This window comes from Gorilla gorilla, chromosome 5 (genome assembly GCF_029281585.2).
Source record: "Gorilla gorilla gorilla isolate KB3781 chromosome 5, NHGRI_mGorGor1-v2.1_pri, whole genome shotgun sequence".
Classification (NCBI taxonomy): Eukaryota; Metazoa; Chordata; class Mammalia; order Primates; family Hominidae; genus Gorilla; species Gorilla gorilla.
This window is the reverse complement of record NC_073229.2, coordinates 63,447,705-63,470,425: the sequence shown is the minus strand read 5'-3', so window position 1 is coordinate 63,470,425 and position 22,721 is coordinate 63,447,705. Positions and strand designations below refer to the sequence as shown.

At 46.5% G+C, this 22,721-nt stretch overlaps 1 protein-coding gene and 1 long non-coding RNA gene across 5 annotated transcripts in view; both read right to left on the bottom strand.

The window, feature by feature from the left end:
• Positions 1-1,494: 1,494 nt before the first annotated feature.
• LOC109027230 (uncharacterized) lies at positions 1,495-6,207 on the bottom strand. Of its 2 annotated transcripts, XR_002006348.2 has the most exons (4): positions 5,892-6,207; positions 5,386-5,430; positions 4,105-4,428; positions 1,495-2,119 (listed from the first exon to the last, which is right to left on the bottom strand). It is a non-coding gene; the product is annotated as an uncharacterized lncRNA (long non-coding RNA). The 2 variants fall into 2 exon arrangements; XR_008680486.1 differs by lacking the exon at positions 5,386-5,430.
• Positions 6,208-6,690: 483 nt separating this feature from the next.
• Positions 6,691-22,721, bottom strand: part of RUNX2 (RUNX family transcription factor 2) — a 344,752-nt gene continuing 328,721 nt past the window's right edge. For 2 of the 3 annotated variants that reach the window (XM_063707638.1, XM_063707641.1), the window contains one exon: positions 9,322-10,557. In XM_063707638.1, the coding sequence (XP_063563708.1) occupies positions 9,950-10,557 (608 nt within the window). In that variant the 3' untranslated portion in view covers positions 9,322-9,949. Of the gene's footprint in view, positions 7,339-9,321; positions 10,558-22,721 lie in introns of those variants that run through there. The other variant, XR_010134261.1, reaches the window with a different exon arrangement.

The following is a 22,721-nucleotide window of genomic DNA, read 5'->3' as shown; positions in this document are numbered from 1 at the left end:
CACACTGAAAGAGAGAACTTTTCCTCTGGGGTCCTGTGCTTATGTGTTCATGGTCTTGTAAGTCACAGCAAAGAGAGAGAAAAACACAGGAGAAAATGAAAATGTCCACAGGAAACAGCCAACTGTACAGAGAGTGCTTTGGGAAAACCTAAATGGGACTTTATTTCTTTACAGGGGAAAGAACAAGAATGCAGTCAGCTCAGGTTTATACCAGGATAAAGTGAAATGGGTGGAAAGATGTGTGAGTTCTACCTTAGGTAAGTTGGCACCCCTCAGTTTCCCCAAATGAGCAGGTGGAACTGGGTGAGCCTGCGGTTCCTTCCAGTCTTTATAGTCTGTGTTTGGGGAAAACCAGGAGGCCACCAGCACAGAATATTTGCGTGGGGCCATGTGTGTGTCCTCCCCAAAGGGGAGAAGATAGCAGGGAAGCTCAGCGTCGGGGTGACCAGGAAATAGTGAGAGCTCCCAGCCCAGGAGAGCAGGCCCCTAACAACGAGCTCTTATGAGGGGCAGGTACATGTACACAGTGTGTCCCTGAAATGAGCTGTCAAAAGGAGGGGAAAGAGTACCCTGAGGGTGTGTTTTGGAGAGGAGAGTGGTAGCGAAGGGGGATTCAGAAAACAAACTTTGCTTTGGAACTCCAGAGGAATAAGGACAGGGAATGCCCTCCAAGTACACGTGGACAACATTCACAGCAGACACCTCAGCTCCCAGATCCAAAGAGGGTAACCACGTCCAACAGGGATGACCAGGTGGCATTTCTAAACCTGATGTGCAGTTCTAAGAGGAGAATCCATTTTTTTTTTTTTTTTGAGATGAAGTCTCACTCTATCTCCCAGGCTGGAGTACAGTGGCATGATCTTGGCTCACTGAAACCTCTGCTGCCTGGGTTCAAGCAATTCTCCTGCTTCAACCTCCCGAGTAGCTGGGATTACAGGTGTCTGCCACCATGCCAGGCTAATTTTTGTATTTTCAGTAGAGATGGGGTTTCACCATCTTGACCAGGCTGGTCTTGAACACCTGACCTCATGATCCACCCGCCTCAGCCTCCCAAAGTGCTAGGATTACAGGTGAGAATCCATTATTATATTTAGTATTTCAATGCAGGGACTCAGGGCCCTTAAACTGATTGGACCTAAAAAACCATTCATGGACCACACATGACCTGATCACTCTTGTTCCCTTCCTGTGTCTGTGACACAGACAACAAATGCCATCACTTCTCGGCCACAGGTGGAGACCCTGGCCAAGGATACATGACCAAGGATACACGACAGAGCTACAGATCAGTCCTGAACAGAAATGCAACAGAACAGCCTCTTGTTTCCTCAGCCACACTTCTAGACCGAATTTCCTGCCCTGAAATGCTGTCCACAGCCAGGCCAAGGAGCGGAAAAGAGAAGCCTTTTAAAATTAGCATACTAGCATATGGGGCGGTGGGAGGAGGGGGATGAAAAGAACGATCTTGGAAGAGCTCCAGCTATTTTATTCCTGCTTTTTCATTCCAGTTTGGAGATCTGGGACACATTGATTCACAACTTTATAGCTCTTATTCAGCATTGATTTATGGGCTGACCAATCTGGGCCTAATCAGTCAGAGAAGGATTGGGGTTTTTTTGTCCAATAATGTTATATTTATGAGTCCATGAAGTGCACCGTGGCTGCAGCCCTGCCTGGAGTCAATAGAACAGAACTTCTAAGATCTCAGAGAAGGGGGTTCCCAGACCATTTTCTGCCCCCATATCATGCTTAAAGCTCCACTGTACATTAGAGGCCCCTGGTGTCATCTCACATTTAAACTCCAAACGGCTTGCCTGTAAATCTTTAACAACTGTGAACAGCTATGACAGTCTCGAATGTCCGTGGTTCTGTGCATCTGTCACTCTTATTTTCTTCTTTCCTTCTCTGACTGTGGAAGTAACTAACCCGCAGCTGGATGCTCACTGGATATTTCACAGCTGCGGAGACCAGGGCAGCGTTTATTCACTCAGAGAAGCCCAGCCAGGGCTGTGCGGAGTTCAGCGGGTTATCATGTGCTTCCGGCTTGATTTGTGGTTATTCTGGTTCAGTGACTGTAAAGAAATGAGCAGCCTGGCTAGACAGGAACTAGTTGAGAAGCCTGTCGTGGAGGGGAAGAAACAGAAATACTCAGATTGCAAGCATCTTTATGTTTTTCTTTGATGGGAAAGACATTTTCCCTGTCACACTCTTGGCAGCTGTCTGTTCTCAGCCTCCAACTCTGGTTAGCCCCAGCCGAGTCATTTATTTGCAGGACACCTCAGGCAACAGTGTCCCTGCCTCCCTGCCCTACCGTGGGTACCAGCAGTAAATGTCCATCACCAGCCTCGGCACCCTAACTCACCTGACAAAGGATTCCACTGCTTGATTTATCCTGAGGAGAGAAAAATTCAGCAACAGCAAGAAACTTAGAAAAGCCATAGGCATCTGACAGACGAAGGAAGAAAGCTGCCAATTCTGCATTTCAGAGTTTGAGCCTATGAAGCCGACCAGATCTACCTATAAAGAGGGAGTCTTGAATGTCCTAGGAAGACTGCCAACCATTACTGGGTGAACGATCAGACAGGTCATCAAGTCAGGGATTGGCAAACTTTTTCTGGAAAGGGTCACATGGTTAAGTATTTCCAGCTTTGAGGGTTACATACAATCACTGTCACATCTTATTTTTTCACTACGACTTAAAAATGTAGGCTGGGCACGGTGGCTCACGCCTGTAATCCCAGCACTTTGGGAGGCTGAGGCAGGCAGATTACGAGGTCAGGAGATTGAGACCATTCTGGCTAACACAGTGAAACCCCATCTCCACTAAAAATACAAAAAAAAAAAAAAAATTAGCTGGGCGTGGTGGCGGGTGCCTGTAATCCCAGCTACTTGGGAGGCTGAGGCAGGAGAATGGCGTGAACCTGGGAGGTGGAGCTTGCAGTGAGCCAAGATTGCGCCACTGTACTCCAGCCTGGAGGACAGAGCGAGACTCCATCTCAAAAAAAAAAAGTAAAAGTCATTCTCAGTTCACAAGCTGTACAAGAGCAAGTCACTGGTCGTGGTTTGCTGACCACCCCTCACCCCAACCCACGGTTTAGACAAACTAAAATTGTTTTTTATTTTAAATTTTGTATCCACTCCCACTGTGCATACATGCATGTGCATGAGCGTGTGGCCTGACAGCTCCAGGCAGTCCCAACGCGCCACACCTCACCTTCCTAGGGTAGAAGTAACACTGGGAAACTCACTCCAGAGAGCCAAGACGCGCTATAGCAGAAAGAACACAGGCTTCAGGAGACATGAGGATTCCTCCCAGCTCAGTGCTGCATCTGTTCTGTGCCCTGAGCCCGTCACTTGCCCTTTGTGACCTTCTGAGATCCATTTGCAGGGTGAAGGGGGTCAGGCCAGATGATGTCCAAGCTCCCTCCCAAAAGCAATATTTCCTGTAGGCATCCCAAACCCATTTAGGACCAAATGAGGATGTCAGAGAAAGGAATGGATACAAATGTCTTCTATTTGTTCACTCTAGCTCAAAGCACAGCCAATTTTGAGGTGACCACCCCCCACATCAGAAAACCCCCTTTGGGAGCAGAGTGGCTGGCACAAGCTCTGCTCAGAGAGACCTGGGAGGAATGCTTGTCAGCCTGGGGGTGCCAGCCACCCCTGCCATGCTCACCATGGAAACAAGCCATGCGGCCCGCACACCAGGCCAAGAATCTGGGCAGCTCGAAGGAGCCATGCCATTGTGGGCAGACACCGAGTCTCCCAGAAAACAAGCAAAGGCGAGGCCTGGAAGCTGTAGCGGAGACAGGTCATCATGACCTTCCCTCCCGGGCCACTGCCAGACTGGCCAGCGGACAGGTCTTCATCTCCATCCAGGCAGCCCAGGCATCCCTCAGGAAGTAAGAGACGGAGCTCACCGCTGCCAGCGTGGGCCCAAGGACTGCTCCCTCCATCAGCAAGTATTGGGTACCAGCTACACGCCTAGATGGTGTTGGGCATTATAGGGACAGGGTGGACAGGATACCGTGCCTGCTCTGGAAGGAATGGCTGGGTCGGAGAATTAACACCCTCCAGTGACCACGTGGGCAGCAGAAACTGTACCTTGTGCATTTTGAAAGAAGAAGCTGGAGCTGAGAGCCTTGAAAGATGTTCCTGGTGTCTCTCAGCAGGGGCTTTGCACGTGTACTTTATGGAAATGGTTTGAGCCCACGGGGCATCCTGCCAGCCGCATCCGTGAATGCAAAGGTTAGAGTCACCATGCTTGAGCAAAGGAGTAGTGGAGACCTTGCTTTGTAGGAGGCTTAGTAATAATTTGGTAGCAAATGCCCTTGGACCTTGGGATACTAATACAGTCACCATAGAGACCTATAGAAATCCTTGCATTTTCTAGTTCTCATGCAGAGTTGGTTGTTGAAGTCAGATGATCTAAGGGGACGAGAGAGGAGGGTGATAACATACAGTAACAGCCAAGTCACCTTGTACATGGAACGTGATTAATAACATTGACCTTAAAGGGCCTAGGAGCCATTGGTGCTTCAGAGCCATCAAGTTGGACAGCCCACCGGCTTCTCTCCTCCTCTTTCCTGCATCTTGTCCTCTCCTTCAGCACCTCCTTTCTCCCTCCCCACACGACACTGATGCTGTGGCTGATGGGGGATGAGGGTATTGGTAAGGTTCCTTGTTTTCCAGCTTTCTGCTCTAGTTTCCTGGCATTTTCTTATTTTTCAGAGACCTAGTGCTTCCAGAGAGCAACTTTGCCGCCACCCGGCGGGAGACCCACTAGCCAAAGGCAGCTCAACAGTTCCAGGGCTTTGACCTGCTACCAAGAGGAAGTCTAATGGGAGAGGCAGCCCCAGATGGTGGTGCAGCCAGAGCCCTGGAGACAAACAGATCCTGTCTCTGTTCGGTACCAGCTATGTGACCATGGGCAAGTCACTTGACCTTTTTGTGCCTCAGTTTCCTGATCAGTGAAATGGGAGTGATAGGCCCTACCTCCTAACCTTGCACACAGGGTTACTGAAAGGAGTAAATGAGATCCTATATGTAGAGCACATAGCACAAGGCCAGGACCTGATAGGAACCCAATAAACACTTGTGCAGATGTCCTTTTGGTAAAGGAAGACGGCCAAGGGCCAGTCCCTGGGAGGTATGTGGGTATGGTTAGAACGTCTGTATCTCCAAAATCCATATATTGGAACCTAAGACTCCATGTGATAGTATTAAGAGGTGGGGCCTTCTGGGAAGTGATTAAGCCATGAGGGCTCTGCCCTTATAACGGGCTAGAGGGAATTGGCAAGATGTTTTTCCTTGTGCCCTTTCACCTTCCACCATGTGAGGATGCAACAAGGGGTGTCATCTTGGAAGGAGAGACTAAGTCCTTACCAGACACTGAACATGCAGGTTCCTCGATCTTCCCAGCCCCCAGAACTGTGAGGAAATAAATTTCTGTTGTTTATAAATTGCCCAGTCTCAGGTATTTTGTTATAGCAGCACAAAACTACTAAGACTTATCTGCCTTATGGGCAAGCTGGCTCCTTGTCTCCCAGAATGGCAATGCACACTGGTTAGCCTGCCCTTGCCCAGGGCCTAGCAGTCCACCAAGAAGGTTCAGAAACCCCATCTGTCTGTGCTCTGCAGCAGAGCCACTTCTGTGGGCCAGTCTCCCACAGCATGTTCTCGTGGCATAGACTGAGAGCCAAGGGGCGGCGGTCACCACAGGGTTCTTCCTGCGGCTAGCTCCAGAGAGCCAAGCCCACCTCTGCTGGCATGAGCACTGCCCATGTCACTCTGTGATGCCCCATCTTCAGTGCCTCCGTGGCTGCAATGCCCCTCCTCTGACTGACAGCTGCTCTCTTTAGCTATCCCACTGCTTTGACCCACAGTACTACCTGCGCTGATCATTTGCCTACTCGCTGTCAGCTGTGTTCCCAGCCTTCTTTGCTCTGCTCTAGCATAGCAGGGTGAGACTCCACATGCTGCATTTCCCAGACGCCCTCCAACAGGCTTTCAGTGAGGTTCTGTGAAGAGGAGGCACTGCCAAAAGCCTGGATAGTTCCTCCCTGCTGGCCTCTGGTGGTGTCTCAGGCAGTTGTGACAGTGCTATTGACACCCAAGGGTGGCAGTGGCAGTGGCTGCAGTGTCAGGGGCTTCGGCCTAGCAGTGCTGCTCTTGGCTTCCTGCTGAAGTGGCTCAGTTCTACAGCCATGGCTTGGAATCACACCGATTCTGGTTTCCAAGGAGACGTTCCCCCTTGGCTCCTCCAGCCCACAGCTGGTGGCGCTTTCCTGCAGCCGCTAGTCTTCGGATAACCTTACCTGACTGCCACTGTTCCTCCAGTCCTTCCATCACCCAGTTTCTGATTCCTCAATTAGATCCCCTCAGCGCGAAAAACCAGGAGGACTTCTGTTTCCTGACCGGACTCATACACCACTTGAGTGACCATGATTCATCTCTTCAGCATGGTTTTGCACATCTCTGTTCTGGCCTGCTGTGTGCTGATTTTAAAGTTTAATCTTCAGAAGATAGCTTTGTTTTTATTTCCCTTTTACAAAGTTTTTAAATGGAGCCACCCCGAGACCCCAGTGTTCCTCCTACCATTCATTCACTTCCCCTTTCTGAACTTTGGTGAAGCCATAACAGCACTAAAGAAAGAAGTTAGGAGTGTATGCCCTTGGACCCAGCAATCATACCTCTAGGAATTTACTTACACAACATAATTACAGAAGAGTAATTGTATGCTCAGATCTGAGTAATGTATGCTCAGATAGATTCACTACAGCATTACATGTAATAGTGAAAAATTGGAAGCATAAATAAAAAATTGGTTAAGCAAATTTTGCTTCATATATAACACTGCTTTTTAAATGAAAAGATTTCTATCATCTATTATCAAGATTAAAAAAACAGGTTACAGAACAGCAGGCCTACTATGATCACAGTTAAGTAAAATTGCACACGCATAGGTATTTGTATTTAGACACGAATACGTCAAAGAGTAGTTGCCAAAATATTAACAGTGGTTATCTCTTAAGTGTGGATGAACCTTTGGGTGAGTTTTATATTCATAAGCTACCTAGATGGGTTCAATCACTACATCTGTATTTAGGATTTATAGGCCAGCTCCTCTTTGTTCTTGAAAGATTTCAGTCTTTTGTTGTTGTTTTTAATCTAATGCAAAAGAAGTCAGTTAAAATCAGAATGAAATACTGTTCAAATCAACAAATGAATAAAAACTTGATGTTCCCAGTTGCTGTAGTTGATGCCGGTTTTGCTGTTTCTTCCACTAAAGGGCAGATCACAGGGCACGACAGTCACTTTGGGCCATCAATTCTCCTCCTGAAGAAAAGAAGGGGAAAGCTCAGCTCAGACCCGAGTCTATGACTCTCACTCTACCAGAGTGGCCTCCTAATGATACAGGACTCAAGAGAGAGGATGTAACAAAACTCGATAACCATAAAAGGACATTTGGACAGCACTTTCTGGAATACCGAGCCCATCACATCCATGCCTGATTTTGATCAACTGCGGTACAGCGATGTTATCTCCATTTGATTCAGATTAGGAGACTGAGGCTCAGGGGGATTAAAGAACACTCCCAAAGTCAAACCACAGGAAGCCTGGCCTCCCTGCGAATACTAATTTCACCACACCCTGCTGCCTCTCTCCACCACCTTCAAACTGCTTACACACTGGAACTGTTGATAATCCCTCCCTGTGTGAAACACCAGGCTGGGATCCCCTTAAGGGCAGGGACCTTATCCTATTCATCTTGTGTCCCCCGATGCACCAGCATTGTAGCACTCAGTAAATGTTTGTTGAATTAGATTGAACTTCACTGGAACAGTTTTAGAAGTAGGAGGCCAGAGCTAACACTCTGCCAAAAAAAAAAAAAACAAAAACCAAAAGCTTTGGTTAGAGTTGAGGAATCTAGGCACTGCGGGATACAAAGACAAGCAGAAGTTCCTGGGGAGCAGTGGCAACTCAAATAAGCAGGAATTCCAGAGCAGAAAACCCCTCATTACTTTCTTGCTACTCACAGTGTGTCTTGGATCAGTAGCATCAGCATCTCCCTGGAGCTGTCTAGAAATGCTGAGTCTCAGGCCCCACTCCAGAACTTCTGAATCAGAATCTGCATTTTCACTAGCTCTCCACGTAGTTCCTGCTTATCAAAGTCTGTGAGGCACTAGAGGTGCACAAACTCTACCAGCCGCAGAACGCCAGCTGTGAGCCCTATAAGTGCTCCCAGACAGGGTTTTATTTTGTGCAATGTGGTCTCAGACCCTTCGTTTATTTGTTTCTTTTTTTTTTTTTTTTGAGACAGAGTTTTGCTCTTGTTGCCCAGGCTGGAGTACAATGGCACGATCTCAGCTCACTGCGACCTCCGACTCCTGGGTTCAAGCCAGTTTCCTGCTCCAGCCTCCTGAGTAGTTGGGATTACAGGCATGTGCCACCATGCCCAGCTAATTTTGTATTTTTAGTAGAGACAGAGTTTCACCATGTTGGTCAGGCTGGCCTGGAACTCCTGACCTCAAGTGATCCACCCGCTTCAGCCTCCCAAAGTGCTGGGATTACAGGCGTGAGCCACTGTGCATGAATATTTTTGTTTGTTTCTGAAGAAAGAGCAGCATAGCATGTTTGCTTCTAGCAAAGAAGCACACTTTATTAAAATTCTAATAGGAAGAGGAGAAGAGCCCTGCCTCACTACGGGAAGCCAGATTCTGGAGAGTGTGGATCATCCCAAATTTTTGAAATTCTACATAGGTTAGTGGATCTCAACCAGGGGACAGTGGCGATGTCTGGAAACAGTTTTTGGTTGTTTCAACTGGGGAAGCTGGTCATTCTGGCAGTGAGTAGAGGCTGGGGATGCTGTTTCCTCCATATTTATTGCCCAGTCGCTCTGGAACTTGGTTTCCACTCAGTCCAAATGAGAGGAGTTGGTCTATCAAATTTATGAAGATCTGGGAGTTATGGAAAGAATCAGAAGAACCATTAAAAGCTTATTCTTGTCAGGTGCAGTGGCTCATGCCTGTAGTCCCTGCTATTCAGGAGCCTGTGTTGGGAGGATCACTGGAGCCTGGGAGGTAGAGGCTGCAGTGACCTGAGATCGTGCCTCTGCACTCCAGCCTGGGTGACAGAGTAAGACTGTCTCTTAACAAAAAATAAAGTATATTAAATTTAAAAAGAAGCTTATACTTCACAAGTATGACAAAAGTTCAACAACTCAAGGACTATAGGAGGGCTGGGACAAGCAACTAAGCACAGAGAGAAAGGGGCCGTGCAAAGGAAGAAATGTGGTAGGGATAGCCCAACGCCCAGAAAGTGGATATAAATTTTTTTTTTATTACACAAAATACTTTCTTACTCATAAGAAAGACTTAAATATCCCCCCTTTTCCACAAATACACCAGATTTTGTTTCATTTCTCTATTTTCCAAACTTCTTGAAATGTGGTTATGAGGAAAAAAATATTTTTCCAAAAACGATTTTAAAAACAAACAAACTTGTGAACGTCACCAGAGATGGATGCCCCACCAACGCTGGAGCTGGCCTCGCTGCTGCTTTGGCGACTTGCTTTGAGCTCCTCTCCCTCCACGCCACGCGGAAGTCGCAGGAATGGGATGTGAAAGAGTGTTTCTCTAAGCATCCTTCGCAGGGTGCCACCGCCGTTTCCAGGCACTTTTTCTGCTAGAAGCTCAAGACAAGAGAAGGGCATGTGAAGGGCCAGGAAGCCGGGGAAGGGGCCGCCGTGTGAGAGCGGAGGAGGAGGATGTGAGGCGCAACCGGGTCTGTTTCACGCTGAAACGCTAGGGCCGTGCTTTCCGCTAGGCAGCTGCGCAGAGCAACCGCTCCTCCGCCGGGAGCGCTTCGCTGCTGGGGAGGGACAGGCAGGGATGCCTGGTGCAAGCGATCCCTTGGCCCCGGGGCGGCCCAGCCTCGCCGAGCTCCATTAGTTGGCATCCGGAACATCTGGCAGGGGCTCAGGCTGGGGCCCCAGGGACGAAGCCAGTTTGGTGAGGGCCCGCGCTATGCTGTCCAGGTGGCCGTTCATGGTCCGCAGCTCCACCAGGATGTCCCCGACGTGGGCCTCCAAGCTCGCCGCAGCGGCGGGCCGGGCTCGGGGTGGCGGGGATGTACCCGCGTCCACGGTGCCCTCCTCCCTGCCCGCAGTGCTGGGTCGCGGGGCGCGGCTCCTTTCCGGGCCCTCGGCCGGTGCCAGGACCGGCGGCGGCCGCTCCTTGTCATCCCCGCGTGTGCTGGGAGAGGTGGTCGAAGGGCAACCGGGGAGCCAGTCGACCAGACGCGGAGCAGCCTCCGGGGAGGAGGCGACGACTGAGTAGCGGCCTGTGCGCCGGGAGGCGCCGGGGCCTGGGGGCGCCGAGGCTGCGGGGAGCGGAGGCAACAGCGGAGGCAGCACTGGCGGACCTGGGGAAAAGGCCTGGGGCTCGCAGGAAGAGGAGGAGGGAGATGGCAGGGCGGCGGTGGAGGGGCCTGGCTCCTCCGAGGAGAGGAACAAGGTGGTCGAAGACTGGGAGTCCAAGGTACTGGGCTCTGAATCTGTCAAGGAAGAAACGAGAGAGTCACTCAGGCATGCATGCTCATCAGCATTTATTGTGCGCCAACTCTATGCCCAGCTCCATGCTAGGTGCTTAAACGAATGAGAAGGTGGAAATGTATTTCCTACCCATCAGAGCTTGCAATTCAGTAAGGAAAAGTGGGTTATATGAGCAGTTAATGACTGGAGAACAAAGTGAAGAGGGTGTGGTACAGAGCCTAGGTACTCAGGGGCAGAGAAGATCAGCGAGTCCAAGAAGGCATCCTGACCTAGCTCTCCACTTGGTCTCGAAAGGTGGCACAGGTGTGAAGACAGAGATGGACGTCCAGGCAGGGGACCATGCTGCAGCTTATTTGGAGGCAATCTTGCCAAGGACAGCCCTGAAGACTATGACAAGAAGGGCCTTCCCCAAGATTGCCAAAAACAGAACTGTGTTAAACAGATGACCCTCCACCGCCCCAGCAGAGCGAGGCTCTCAGGGTGGAGAAGAAAGAGTTCAGGGCCGGGAGCCAGGAGACCTTAGTGCTGATTCTTGCTCTGCCAGAAAATGCCATGGGACCTTGGGCAAGCCCCATCCCTCCTTGGAGACTTGGTTACATCCTCCCATTTATATAAGAAGGTTGGGGCCAATAGCCTCTGGGACCCTTCAGAACAGATCATTCTGCCTTCAAAAGTCTGCAGCTTGAAGCATTGATCTAAGTTCACAGCGAACGCACCTAAAAATCTGGAAGCACTTTACAGATCGACATTTGTTAGTTCTCCCCTAATCCCTTGAGCTTCCAGGTAGAAAGCAGGTGGCAGCTCTTTGTGACTGGATGTGGTAACAAGGTTTACCAACCTCAGATCAAAGGAGCCACATGAGTGCGAGCTACCTTAACTGAGCTATCTCAGCCACCCTGGTCACCGCCTTTGGGGAGATGGTCCATGCTCACCCTGGAAACAGTTCTGAGTTTTACTGGAGCCAGGTTTAGAGGCTTCTCTCCCAGTTCCAGCTAGAACCGTCTGCGCTTGGCTTTCTGCATTGTCCGTTTGGGTGCCCACCCTGGTGCCCCGCCCTTTGGGGATTCCAAGCTTTTCTTTTTTTTTTTTTTTTTTTTTTTTTTTTTTATTATACTTTAAGTTTTAGGGTACATGTGCACATTGTGCGGGTTAGTTACATATGTATACACGTGCCATGCTGGTGGTATATCTCCCAATGCTATCCCTCCCCCCTCCCCCCACCCCACAACAGTCCCCAGAGTGTGATATTCCCCTTCCTGTGTCCATGTGATCTCATTGTTCAATTCCCACCTATGAGTGAGAATATGCGGTGTTTGGTTTTTTGTTCTTGCGATAGTTTACTGAGAATGATGGTTTCCAATTTCATCCATGTCCCTACAAAGGACATGAACTCATCATTTTTTATGGCTGCATAGTATTCCATGGTGTATATGTGCCACATTTTCTTAATCCAGTCTATCATTGTTGGACATTTGGGTTGGTTCCAAGTCTTTGCTATTGTGAATAATGCCGCAATAAACATACGTGTGCATGTGTCTTTATAGCAGCATGATTTATAGTCCTTTGGGTATATACCCAGTAATGGGATGGCTGGGTCAAATGGTATTTCTAGTTCTAGATCCCTGAGGAATTGCCACACTGACTTCCACAATGGTTGAACTAGTTTACAGTCCCACCAACAGTGTAAAAGTGTTCCTATTTCTCCACATCCTCTCCAGCACCTGTTGTTTCCTGACTTTTTAATGATTGCCATTCTAACTGGTGTGAGATGATATCTCATAGTGGTTTTGATTTGCATTTCTCTGATGGCCAGTGATGATGAGCATTTTTTCATGTGTTTTTTGGCTGCATAAATGTCTTCTTTTGAGAAGTGTCTGTTCATGTCCTTCGCCCACTTTTTGATGGGGTTGTTTGTTTTTTTCTTGTAAATTTGTTTGAGTTCATTGTAGATTCTGGATATTAGCCCTTTGTCAGATGAGTAGGTTGCGAAAATTTTCTCCCATGTTGTAGGTTGCCTGTTCACTCTGATGGTAGTTTCTTTTGCTGTGCAGAAGCTCTTTAGTTTAATTAGATCCCATTTGTCAATTTTGGCTTTTGTTGCCATTGCTTTTGGTGTTTTGGACATGAAGTCCTTGCCCACGCCTATGTCCTGAATGGTAATGCCTAGGTTTTCTTCTAGGGTTTTTATGGTTTTAGGTCTAACGTTTAAATCTTTAATCCATCTTGAATTGATTTTTGTATAAGGTGTAAGGAAGGGATCCAGTTTCAGCTTTCTACATATGGCTAGCCAGTTTTCCCAGCACCATTTATTAAATAGGGAATCCTTTCCCCATTGTTTGTTTTTCTCAGGTTTGTCAAAGATCAGATAGTTGTAGGTATGCGGCGTTATTTCTGAGGGCTCTGTTCTGTTCCATTGATCTATATCTCTGTTTTGGTACCAGTACCATGCTGTTTTTGTTACTGTAGCCTTGTAGTATAGTTTGAAGTCAGGTAGTGTGATGCCTCCAGCTTTGTTCTTTTGGCTTAGGATTGACTTGGCAATGCGGGCTCTTTTTTGGTTCCATATGAACTTTAAAGTAGTTTTTTCCAATTCTGTGAAGAAAGTCATTGGTAGCTTGATGGGGATGGCATTGAATCTGTAAATTACCTTGGGCAGTATGGCCATTTTCACGATATTGATTCTTCCTACCCATGAGCATGGAATGTTCTTCCATTTGTTTGTATCCTCTTTTATTTCCTTGAGCAGTGGTTTGTAGTTCTCCTTGAAGAGGTCCTTCACATCCCTTGTAAGTTGGATTCCTAGGTATTTTATTCTCTTTGAAGCAATTGTGAATGGGAGTTCACTCATGATTTGGCTCTCTGTTTGTCTGTTGTTGGTGTATAAGAATGCTTGTGATTTTTGTACATTGATTTTGTATCCTGAGACTTTGCTGAAGTTGCTTATCAGCTTAAGGAGATTTTGGGCTGAGACAATGGGGTTTTCTAGATAAACAATCATGTCGTCTGCAAACAGGGACAATTTGACTTCCTCTTTTCCTAATTGAATACCCTTTATTTCCTTCTCCTGCCTGATTGCCCTGGCCAGAACTTCCAACACTATGTTGAATAGGAGCGGTGAGAGAGGGCATCCCTGTCTTGTGCCAGTTTTCAAAGGGAATGCTTCCAGTTTTTGCCCATTCAGTATGATATTGGCTGTGGGTTTGTCATAGATAGCTCTTATTATTTTGAAATACGTCCCATCAATACCTAATTTATTGAGAGTTTTTAGCATGAAGGGTTGTTGAATTTTGTCAAAGGCTTTTTCTGCATCTATTGAGATAATCATGTGGTTTTTGTCTTTGGCTCTGTTTATATGCTGGATTACATTTATTGATTTGCGTATATTGAACCAGCCTTGCATCCCGGGGATGAAGCCCACTTGATCATGGTGGATAAGCTTTTTGATGTGCTGCTGGATTCGGTTTGCCAGTATTTTATTGAGGATTTTTGCATCAATGTTCATCAAGGATATTGGTCTAAAATTCTCTTTTTTGGTTGTGTCTCTGCCCGGCTTTGGTATCAGAATGATGCTGGCCTCATAAAATGAGTTAGGGAGGATGGGGATTCCAAGCTTTTCAAAGGCAGAACTTGCTCGAGTACCTCAGCTTATTATCTTGGGGAGGGTGGCCTGATGAAAGAGTCAGTGAGTAAACGTATCCCCCGCTGCCTGTGAACATGTGTGCTCTCACCCTCGTCATGGGTGAGCTGTTCCTTCATCTGGTGTCTGGCTCAGACTCAGAGAAGCCCTAGTCATCTGGGGAGAGGTTGGTCCCTCATCCCTCCCGACTCCAGTGTCCAACAACGTTCTCACAGAGCTCACAGGCCCCAGATGTTCAGATGTCCAGTTTGTGTGGGAATTGTGTCTGAGGGGATCAGAAAGGCAATTATTCCTCGGGTGACAGCATTTGAGGAGAAGCCAGCAATGTGCCTAAGAGCTTCTCTGATGGAAAAAGTTCATGGGGCCAGGCATGGTGGTGCAGGCCTGCAATCCCAGCACTTTGGGAGGCCAAGACAGATAGATTGCTTGCGTCCAGGAGTTTGAGCCCAGCCTGGGCAACATGGTGAAACCCCATCTCTACAAAAAACTTGGTGGCATGTGCCCATAGTCCCAGCTACTCAGGAAGTGAGGTGGGAGCATTACTTGAGCCTGGGAGGTTGAGGCTGCAGTGAGCCATGATCACATGACTATGCTCCAGCCTGGGCAAAAAAAAAGCTCATGGGTACTTTCTGCTGTTGACTTTCACAGAACTGCCTCTCCCCCACCAAAGCTATATATCCCCAGGTGTCTGTGATTATTTTCTTTTATAAACCAAGAATCATGGCTAGTTCTAAGAACCCAACCACTATGAATTGAAAATGATAAAAAAAGAAACTCCACAAACTGTTTTCTCTAGTTTTACTTGAGAAATGTTAATGAGCTTCACATATCCAATTCTCGTAGCAGACAATAAAATCTCTGTATTAAACCAAATAGAAGTCTAATGTGTAAAATGAAATAGAGGCAAGCACACAGAATATTCTAGGATAGAAGCAACCTAGAGACCTAATGCCATCATAAAAGTGGTGATAGCAATGATGCTGAGATTTCTCTGGGCTACCAGAGGTATAAGAAAGGTGACCTCAGCTGGGCGCGGTGGCTCACACCTGTAATCCCAGCACTTTGGGAGGCCGAGGCAGGCGGATTATGAGGTCAGGAGTTCGAGACCAGCCTGGCCAACATGGTGAAACCCTGTCTCTACTAAAGATACAAAAATTAGCTGGGTATGGTGGCATGCACCTGTGATGCCAGCTACTCGGAGGCTGAGGCAGGAGAATCTCTTGAACCCAGGAGGCAGAGGTTGCAGTGAGCTGAGATCGTGCCACTGCACTCCAACCTGGGTAACGCGGCGAGATTCCATCTGAAAAGAGAAAAGAGAAGAGAAGAGAAGAGAAGAGAAGAGAAGAGAAGAGAAGAGAAGAGAAGAAAAGAAAAGAAGACCTCTACAGCCATTCACTTAATAGGCCCCAGCAAAACCTTGAACCAAAGAGCACTGGCTCAGTGAGTATAAAGATGTCTCAAAGAAAAACGCTTCACTGTTGTTTCAGCTAAAACTTTAAAACATGTACAAAAGTTGTCAAGACTTAACCCAACCACACTGGTAAACAGAACTGAAAATCAGAATCACTTTTTCACAAGCCACATCACCTCCCAGAACTTTCTCCTGGCTGTCAGGAAAGTTGGTTGCAGCCCTAGCTCAGCTAAAATTGGCTAAATGATTTATAGGTCTCTTCCATCCAAGCTACTACTCATTTTATCCCAAATTTGGTGCACGAGCTTTTTGAATCAATGACATTTTTATGCACCTTTGGGGATTGCTACAAAATAATATCACAGTCTTGCTGTACAAACACAGGTCTGTGTGGAGGTTGTGGGCTTTCAGGTGCACAGAGTTGAGTTCCTCAGCCTCCTTAACTCCCTTTCTCAGCCCTCCACATGGTCTCTGGCCCTTAGCCTGCTTTGCTAGCCTTCTGAGCATGAAGACTACATGACATTTTGTGTACCTTTTGTTAGCTAGAATTTAAGCCCAGTGAAAACAGGGACATTGCTTATTTCATTCTCTGCTGTATCACCAGGACCTCAACAGTGCCTGGTGTATAGTAGATGCTTAATAAATACTTGTTGACTGAACACCATGTAATCATCATAGTCTAGAAACACAACTCTAAATGCAATAAACAGATCCAGCTGCATGTTGTTTGGTCATTCAGCACTCCAGTTATTTATCGAGCCTATGCAATATTGGGTACATATTTATACTTTGAAAAAATGGGTTTCTTGTTTATCTGATATTCAAATTAAACTGTGCATCCTGTATTTTATCTGGTACCCTCATAGGAGATTGACATTTTCATCCTGCCTATTTCATAGATGAGGAAACTAAAGCAAAGATGGGTTAAATGTTTTCACACAGTTTCAGAGTTAGAAGGAATCTTTGCTGCCGTTTTGGATTAATTGCTTAAAACAAGGAAGTAGAGGCCAGTGAGAGAAAGTGACTTACTGTTTAGTGACACAGCTGAGAATAGAAGTGAGAACAGAGAGAACAGCGTCTCCTCTCTCCTAGTTATCCCTTCAGGATCCTGATCACTCAGTCACAGAACAAATATCTATAAGAACCTACTGTGTGCCAGGTGCTACACTATATTCTAAGACACAGCCAAACCAGGCAGAGTCCCTACCTGAAGGAGCAGATCGGGCTGTGGGCTCTCTGTCCTCCCACAGAGTCAGTGGGAGAGCACACGGGGTGCAGATCTCACCAAAACAGACTGCCTGTCTGTGCATATCAAAACCCAGATGGCAGATCAGATTAGGGCGGAAATCCAAAAGAGCTGCACAGCAGACATCCACCAGCTATAGTTAGCACTGATTTGCTTATAAAGCTTTCACCCTCATTCACAAGAAGGTGGACTAGAGGCTGGTGGTGAGCCATTGTCACGCAGCAGTTGAGTGCAAACTTTCTACCACAGCACTTCTTTCTCTCTGCTTTGCCACCCCCATCCCCCTCATACATATGGTTGGTTTTTGAGGGGAGAGATGCTGCTTCTTGAGGTGAAGGAAGTGGGATTTAACTAAATATTGGTTATTCTGGTTCCTTCCACGTCTAGAAATATCTTTGCAAAGGTCACTTGGAAAAAAAAATGTAACTAACAAGCATTTGAGAAGTGGTCAGGCTCTCTAGAAATTTTTTTAAACCTGCAAATTAAAATAATAATGAATTACTATTTCTCACTTATAAAATTGTCAAAGTATTCTTTTGCTAACGCTCATTGTGAACAAGATTGCCAGGAGAGAAGCATTCTAATATACTGATTCTAGTTGAGTAGATCAGTATAGCCTGTTTAGAAAGCAACTTAGAAACATGTATGATAATGTTTAGTGAGAAAGGGAAATTGCCAAATCACATTATTCAGATGAGTGCCACTGCTTACAGGAAAATGTGTATAATAAAGATTGGGAGAAAATACATGGTGATGTTAGGCATGTGAGGCATGTACTGGGATTGTAATTTTCTGAATTTTCAAAGATTTCTGCAGTGACTATGCATGGATATGCCTTCCCTCATCACTAACTTTTGAGCCCAAAGTGACTGCTTCCTACCAAGCCTAGTATCAAGGTCTTCTGACCACTTTCTCTTCAATCTTGTTGCTGAGTTGAGCTGAATAACTTGGCTGGTAACTATGCACCTTGAAAGTCCAGTTGTTTGGGCATTTTCTGGGGGGCTGGGGTGGGGTTCAGTTAACTTTTTTTACATCCATTTAGTATTCTCCACCACTGACACCCTCCAGCCTGGGGCTTAGGCTTCCTCTGTGGAAGAGTTGAAGTGTGCACCTGGCTATGGGAACATGTGGCTCATTTGCAAATAAGACCTTCAGACCCTCTCCTTAAAAGCTATTCCTTTCACTGTCTTCCCCTTCTCCATAAATGGCCTTCTGTGTGTTCAGCCAAACACCCAGGACTAATCCTTGACCCTTCTCTTTCCCTCAATTCCCACATCCAATCTGTCAGCAATTGTTGTCAACTCTACCTTCAAAATATACCCAACATCTGACCATTTCTGTCTCTAGGCAGTGGCCCAGCTGTTGATGGCTGAGCTGAGATCAGAAAACAGGTCTTCTGAGTTCCAGGTCAACACTTTCTCTGCCACACCTAAAGCCTACTAGATTTGGATGGACTATTTAGAATGCATCTCCCAACCCCTCTCAGCCACTCCCTATGACTTGCCCCAGGAAAACCCTTTGCCTAATTCTTGGTCCCCCTTTAATACATTTTAGGTAATATCTAAATTTATTCATTGATTCATTCAAGAAATACTTATTGAGCACCTACTGTGTGCCAGGCAGGATGCTCCATAGTGCACAAAACCAAGCCTAAACTCTGTCCTCATCATGGGGGCAGAAAATAATCATACAAAACAAATGTGTGATTGCAACAGTGACAGAATCTACATGTTATAAGCTAAACATACAAGAGGAGGATAAAAAATCCCTTCTAAATATGAGGATCTGACCTCTGGAAGGTTCTTTGAGGGAACTCTGCTTGAGTGGAGTTCTGAAGGATTAGTAATTAAGTAGGAGGGAGGAGAGAACACTGAAGCATGAGCAAGGGCCTATGGCAGGAGGGAGTAATGCAAATGTGTGGAACATCTGGAGAAAGCCAGTGTGTCCGGAGTGGAGAGAGCCAAGGGAAGAAGGCATGAGGTATAATGATGCTCAGGAGAGGAGTACTATATGATTTACACTGCCAGTTATCACTCAATATCTATTCTCCCCTTCTTCCTCCATTTTTGGTGGGCTATGGCCACTTGGAAAAAAATATTACATTTTCCAACCTCTCTTTCAGATACCTGTAGCCATGTGACTAAATTCTGCACTGAAGGATGCAAGTAGAAGTGCTGTGTGCAATTCCTCCTTCCTGTGAGCTGAGATTTGGCTGCAATGGCTGGAGCTCAAGCAGCCCTCTTGGATTGTGAAGTGAAAACTGCATACTAAGGATGACAGTGCAGATAACTCAAGTAGTCTGAGTCCCCCATCACTTTAAGGAGTTGCTGTGCCAATCCTCACTGGTTGAAATGCAGACTCTTCACATGGAAAAGAAAACCTTATCTATTCAAACCCCTATTAACTTGGGTTTTCTGTCACTCATAGCCAAACCAAATCTTGATCTACATGACCTTGTCAGACTTGTTAGAGGTTTTGCCTTTATCCCAAGAGCAATGTGAAGCTTTGAAAGAGTATTAAGCTTAAATGTGCATATGCGTGTATGTGTCATGATCAGTTTTATATTTTGAAAATTTTACCTGTCTGCTGGTGGCAGCTTGGGAAGACAAGGGTAGAGAGAATAGAAACAGTAGAAACAGGAGGTTGCAGTTGCAGGTGAGAAATTATAAAATGGCAGTGGCTTTTGCTAGGGTTGTGGCTCTGGAGATACAGAGAAGTAGATTCTAGAGATAGTTGGGACGTGGAAACAACAGGACTTACTATTGTTAGGGATGTGACGTGGTGTGGGGAAAGAAGGCCTCAGAGAAATGGGTCCCCTACCTGGCTGCTGCTTCAGTGCAAGGTTCCGGAAATCCTGGCTCCAGAAGGGGAACTTTCCCTTTCTTATTCTTTGGAATCTGGGTGGCCCCTTCCCAGCCCACACCCAGCTCTCGAAAATAGCTCAGCTCTGACACACCTCACCAGAGGCAGCCCTCAGAAACATTTTCCCAGGAACCTGGAGGGAGGAGAAAGTCAATAGCCTTGGGGGACTGGAAGAGAAGAGGAATGGAAAGAGGAACAGACCTGTCTTCAGGAGAAGCAACATCTCCCTGCACTGCAACCAGGCCATTGCCTTTGATGGTTCAGACTTGGCTAAGTTGCTGCCTGCTCTCTTCAGAAGCACCGGCATACAAAAGGGAGGGCTGAGTGTCTGATGAACTCAGCCCGATAATATTCACTTCTTTTATTTTCCAGGAACGTCATGAGACCCACAGGGCAATCTTCTGGTTTTAAGACCTGGTGAGTCAAGTCTACAAATACCTCTGACTCAATCTGATCCCAAGTTCTCACCAGGCATCTCCTAGGAACATGGCTCAGCAGGAGAGCTGGAACTGACCAGCCCTCTGCAGGGAACAGGAGGGTTGGTTTCTCTGCTTTGGGGTTTGGGGACGGAGGGGGTGAGAAGGGCCGGCTGCAGTGGAAATGATGGGATTCTTGACTTGACGCTGACCATGCTCACAATAAGATCTGACACTCCAAGCCATGTCTTCTAATCTTCACAGAAAACTAGAAGTGGTTTCTGTCATCAATCCCATCTTACCATTGAGGAAATTGAGGCTCAGCTATGTTAGGAACCCTGGTCGCTGGCACAGAGCTGTGATATGAACCAAGGCAGCTGATGCCAAGGCTATTCCATGTGAGGGAGGGCATGTGCTTTCTAGAGTTTTTGCAGGCATGGGAGGAGGACTGAGGAGAGCTAGTATTTGAGAAGGGTCTGCTACACTCTAGGCCAGTTATATGCCATCTTGACTGCACATTAAAATCACCTGGGGAGTTTTATAAACACTATCGGTGCCCCTGACCAATTAAATCAGTATCTCTAGGAGTCATACCCAGGCATCCTAGGTTTTAAAAGTTCTCCAGGTGATTCTAATATGCAATAAGGTCTGCTCAATAAAAGCAAGTTTCATGTTTTTTATTTTTGCTCATTTAATGACCCTATATCCATTTGTAAATGGGGAAGCTGAGGCTCACAGAATTTGGATGGCTTGCACAAACCCCATGGCTGATAAGACCCATGTCTTGATCTATATCTGGCTGATTCCAACACCCGTGTTTGTTCAGTTCATTCCATTCTCTCTCATATTTGGGCATCCTCTATTTTGAAAACGTGATTTTTTTTATTATAAATTTCTTTTGCAATTTTCATTTTGTTTGTTCAAGTCCAAGTGCTGTTTAGGTCAGCTGCCTGAGAGGAGCAATGCAGTCTATAGCCACTGAGTCAGGTGGGTTGGCCCAGGGGTGGCTGAAACCACGGCCTTGGCTTCATCCAGGCTCTGCTGCAGCCAATGGACCAGGACCTCCGAAGAGATGTCCAGGAGCCCTGGCTGGGAGGTGCCCACTGACTCTCCCAGGCAGAATACTGGCCATCTTCTGTGGCTTCGACCCCTGAGGGGCCACCATCTGAGAATGAGAAGGCCCAGCCCTGGGGAAATCCCTAGTCTCTGTTTCCAGCAGTGCTAGTGATTTCCCAAGGAGTGACGTTAGAAAAGTCATCACACATTTATTTCTGTATATATCATTCAGAGCCTAATTTTCTGGTGGCTGAGGGTTGAGCTCATCAGAAACAGACTTCATCATCAATTGAGTTAATAAAGCCAAGTCAAGACAAGGGAGAAGGGCAGCCATCCAGATGGATTCAAGCAGCCAAGAGGTGCTTCTCAAAGACTACCTTTAAAGAAGGGAAGAGAAAGAAGTGAGAGCAGATACCTGTACACCCATGTTCATAACAATATTATTCACGAGAGTCAAAAGGTGGAAGCAACCCAAGTGTCTATCCATGAATGAAAGAATAAACAATATGTGGCACAAACATACAATGGAATATTGTTCAGCTTTAAAAAGGAAGGAAATTTTGATATATGCTACAACATGGATAAACTTGGAGACCTCTGCCAAGTGAAATAAGCCAGTCACAAAGGCCAGTACACAAAACATTGTATGATTTCTTTTGTATGAAGTTCCTGGAGTGGTCAAATTCATAGAGACAGAGAGTAAAATGAGGGGGAGTTAGTGCTTAAAGGATACAGAGCTTCTGTTGGGAAGGATGAAGTTCTGGTGATGGTTGCCCAACTGTGTGAATGTACTTAATGCCACAGAACTATATACTTAAAAATGGTTAAAATAGTAAATTTCATGTTGTGTATACTTTACCACAATAAAAAGGTGGAGGAGAAGTTTGACACCTTAATTCACAATTTTGTCCAAGCACTTGAAAGATCTATATATGGCATTACCATAAATGTTTATAAAATGGGAATGGGAAGAGCTGATAAAATAAATTGCTATGGAGAACATGATAGATCAGGTATGGGTTAAGCACCCCGGAGGCTCCTGAGGATAAGGATTACTTACCCAGTCCTGGACTCTAACTAAACACTAATGCCTCCTCAAAGATGTCTGGCTTTTTAGTCATCAGGGTGTCAAATTCTAGTAAAATGGCTTTGTTGAGACTGTGTGGATGCAGTTTGGGAGAAAGTAAAGTCTAGAGCCTGACATTTTCAGAACCACTCTTACACTCATCTGCATTATAAGCAAAGTGTTGCAACCTCCAAGAATTTCACAGCCAACCTTCTGGCTCAGGTCACTCATTCCCACTGGCAACACTGGCAAGTGTTTGGGTCAAGAGCCCCATGGTCCTCACCCAGACTTCCAGACACCTCATCCCTTTATTGCTCACCCTGCTCCAACTATTCCTTGAAGGCACCAAGCACATTCCCACATCAGTGCCTTTACACTTGCTGTTCCTGCTGCCTGAAATGCTCTTCCCTCAGTTATCTGCAGGCTGTCTCCCTCATCTCCTTCAGCCTTCACTCAAAGTCACCTTCTCAAG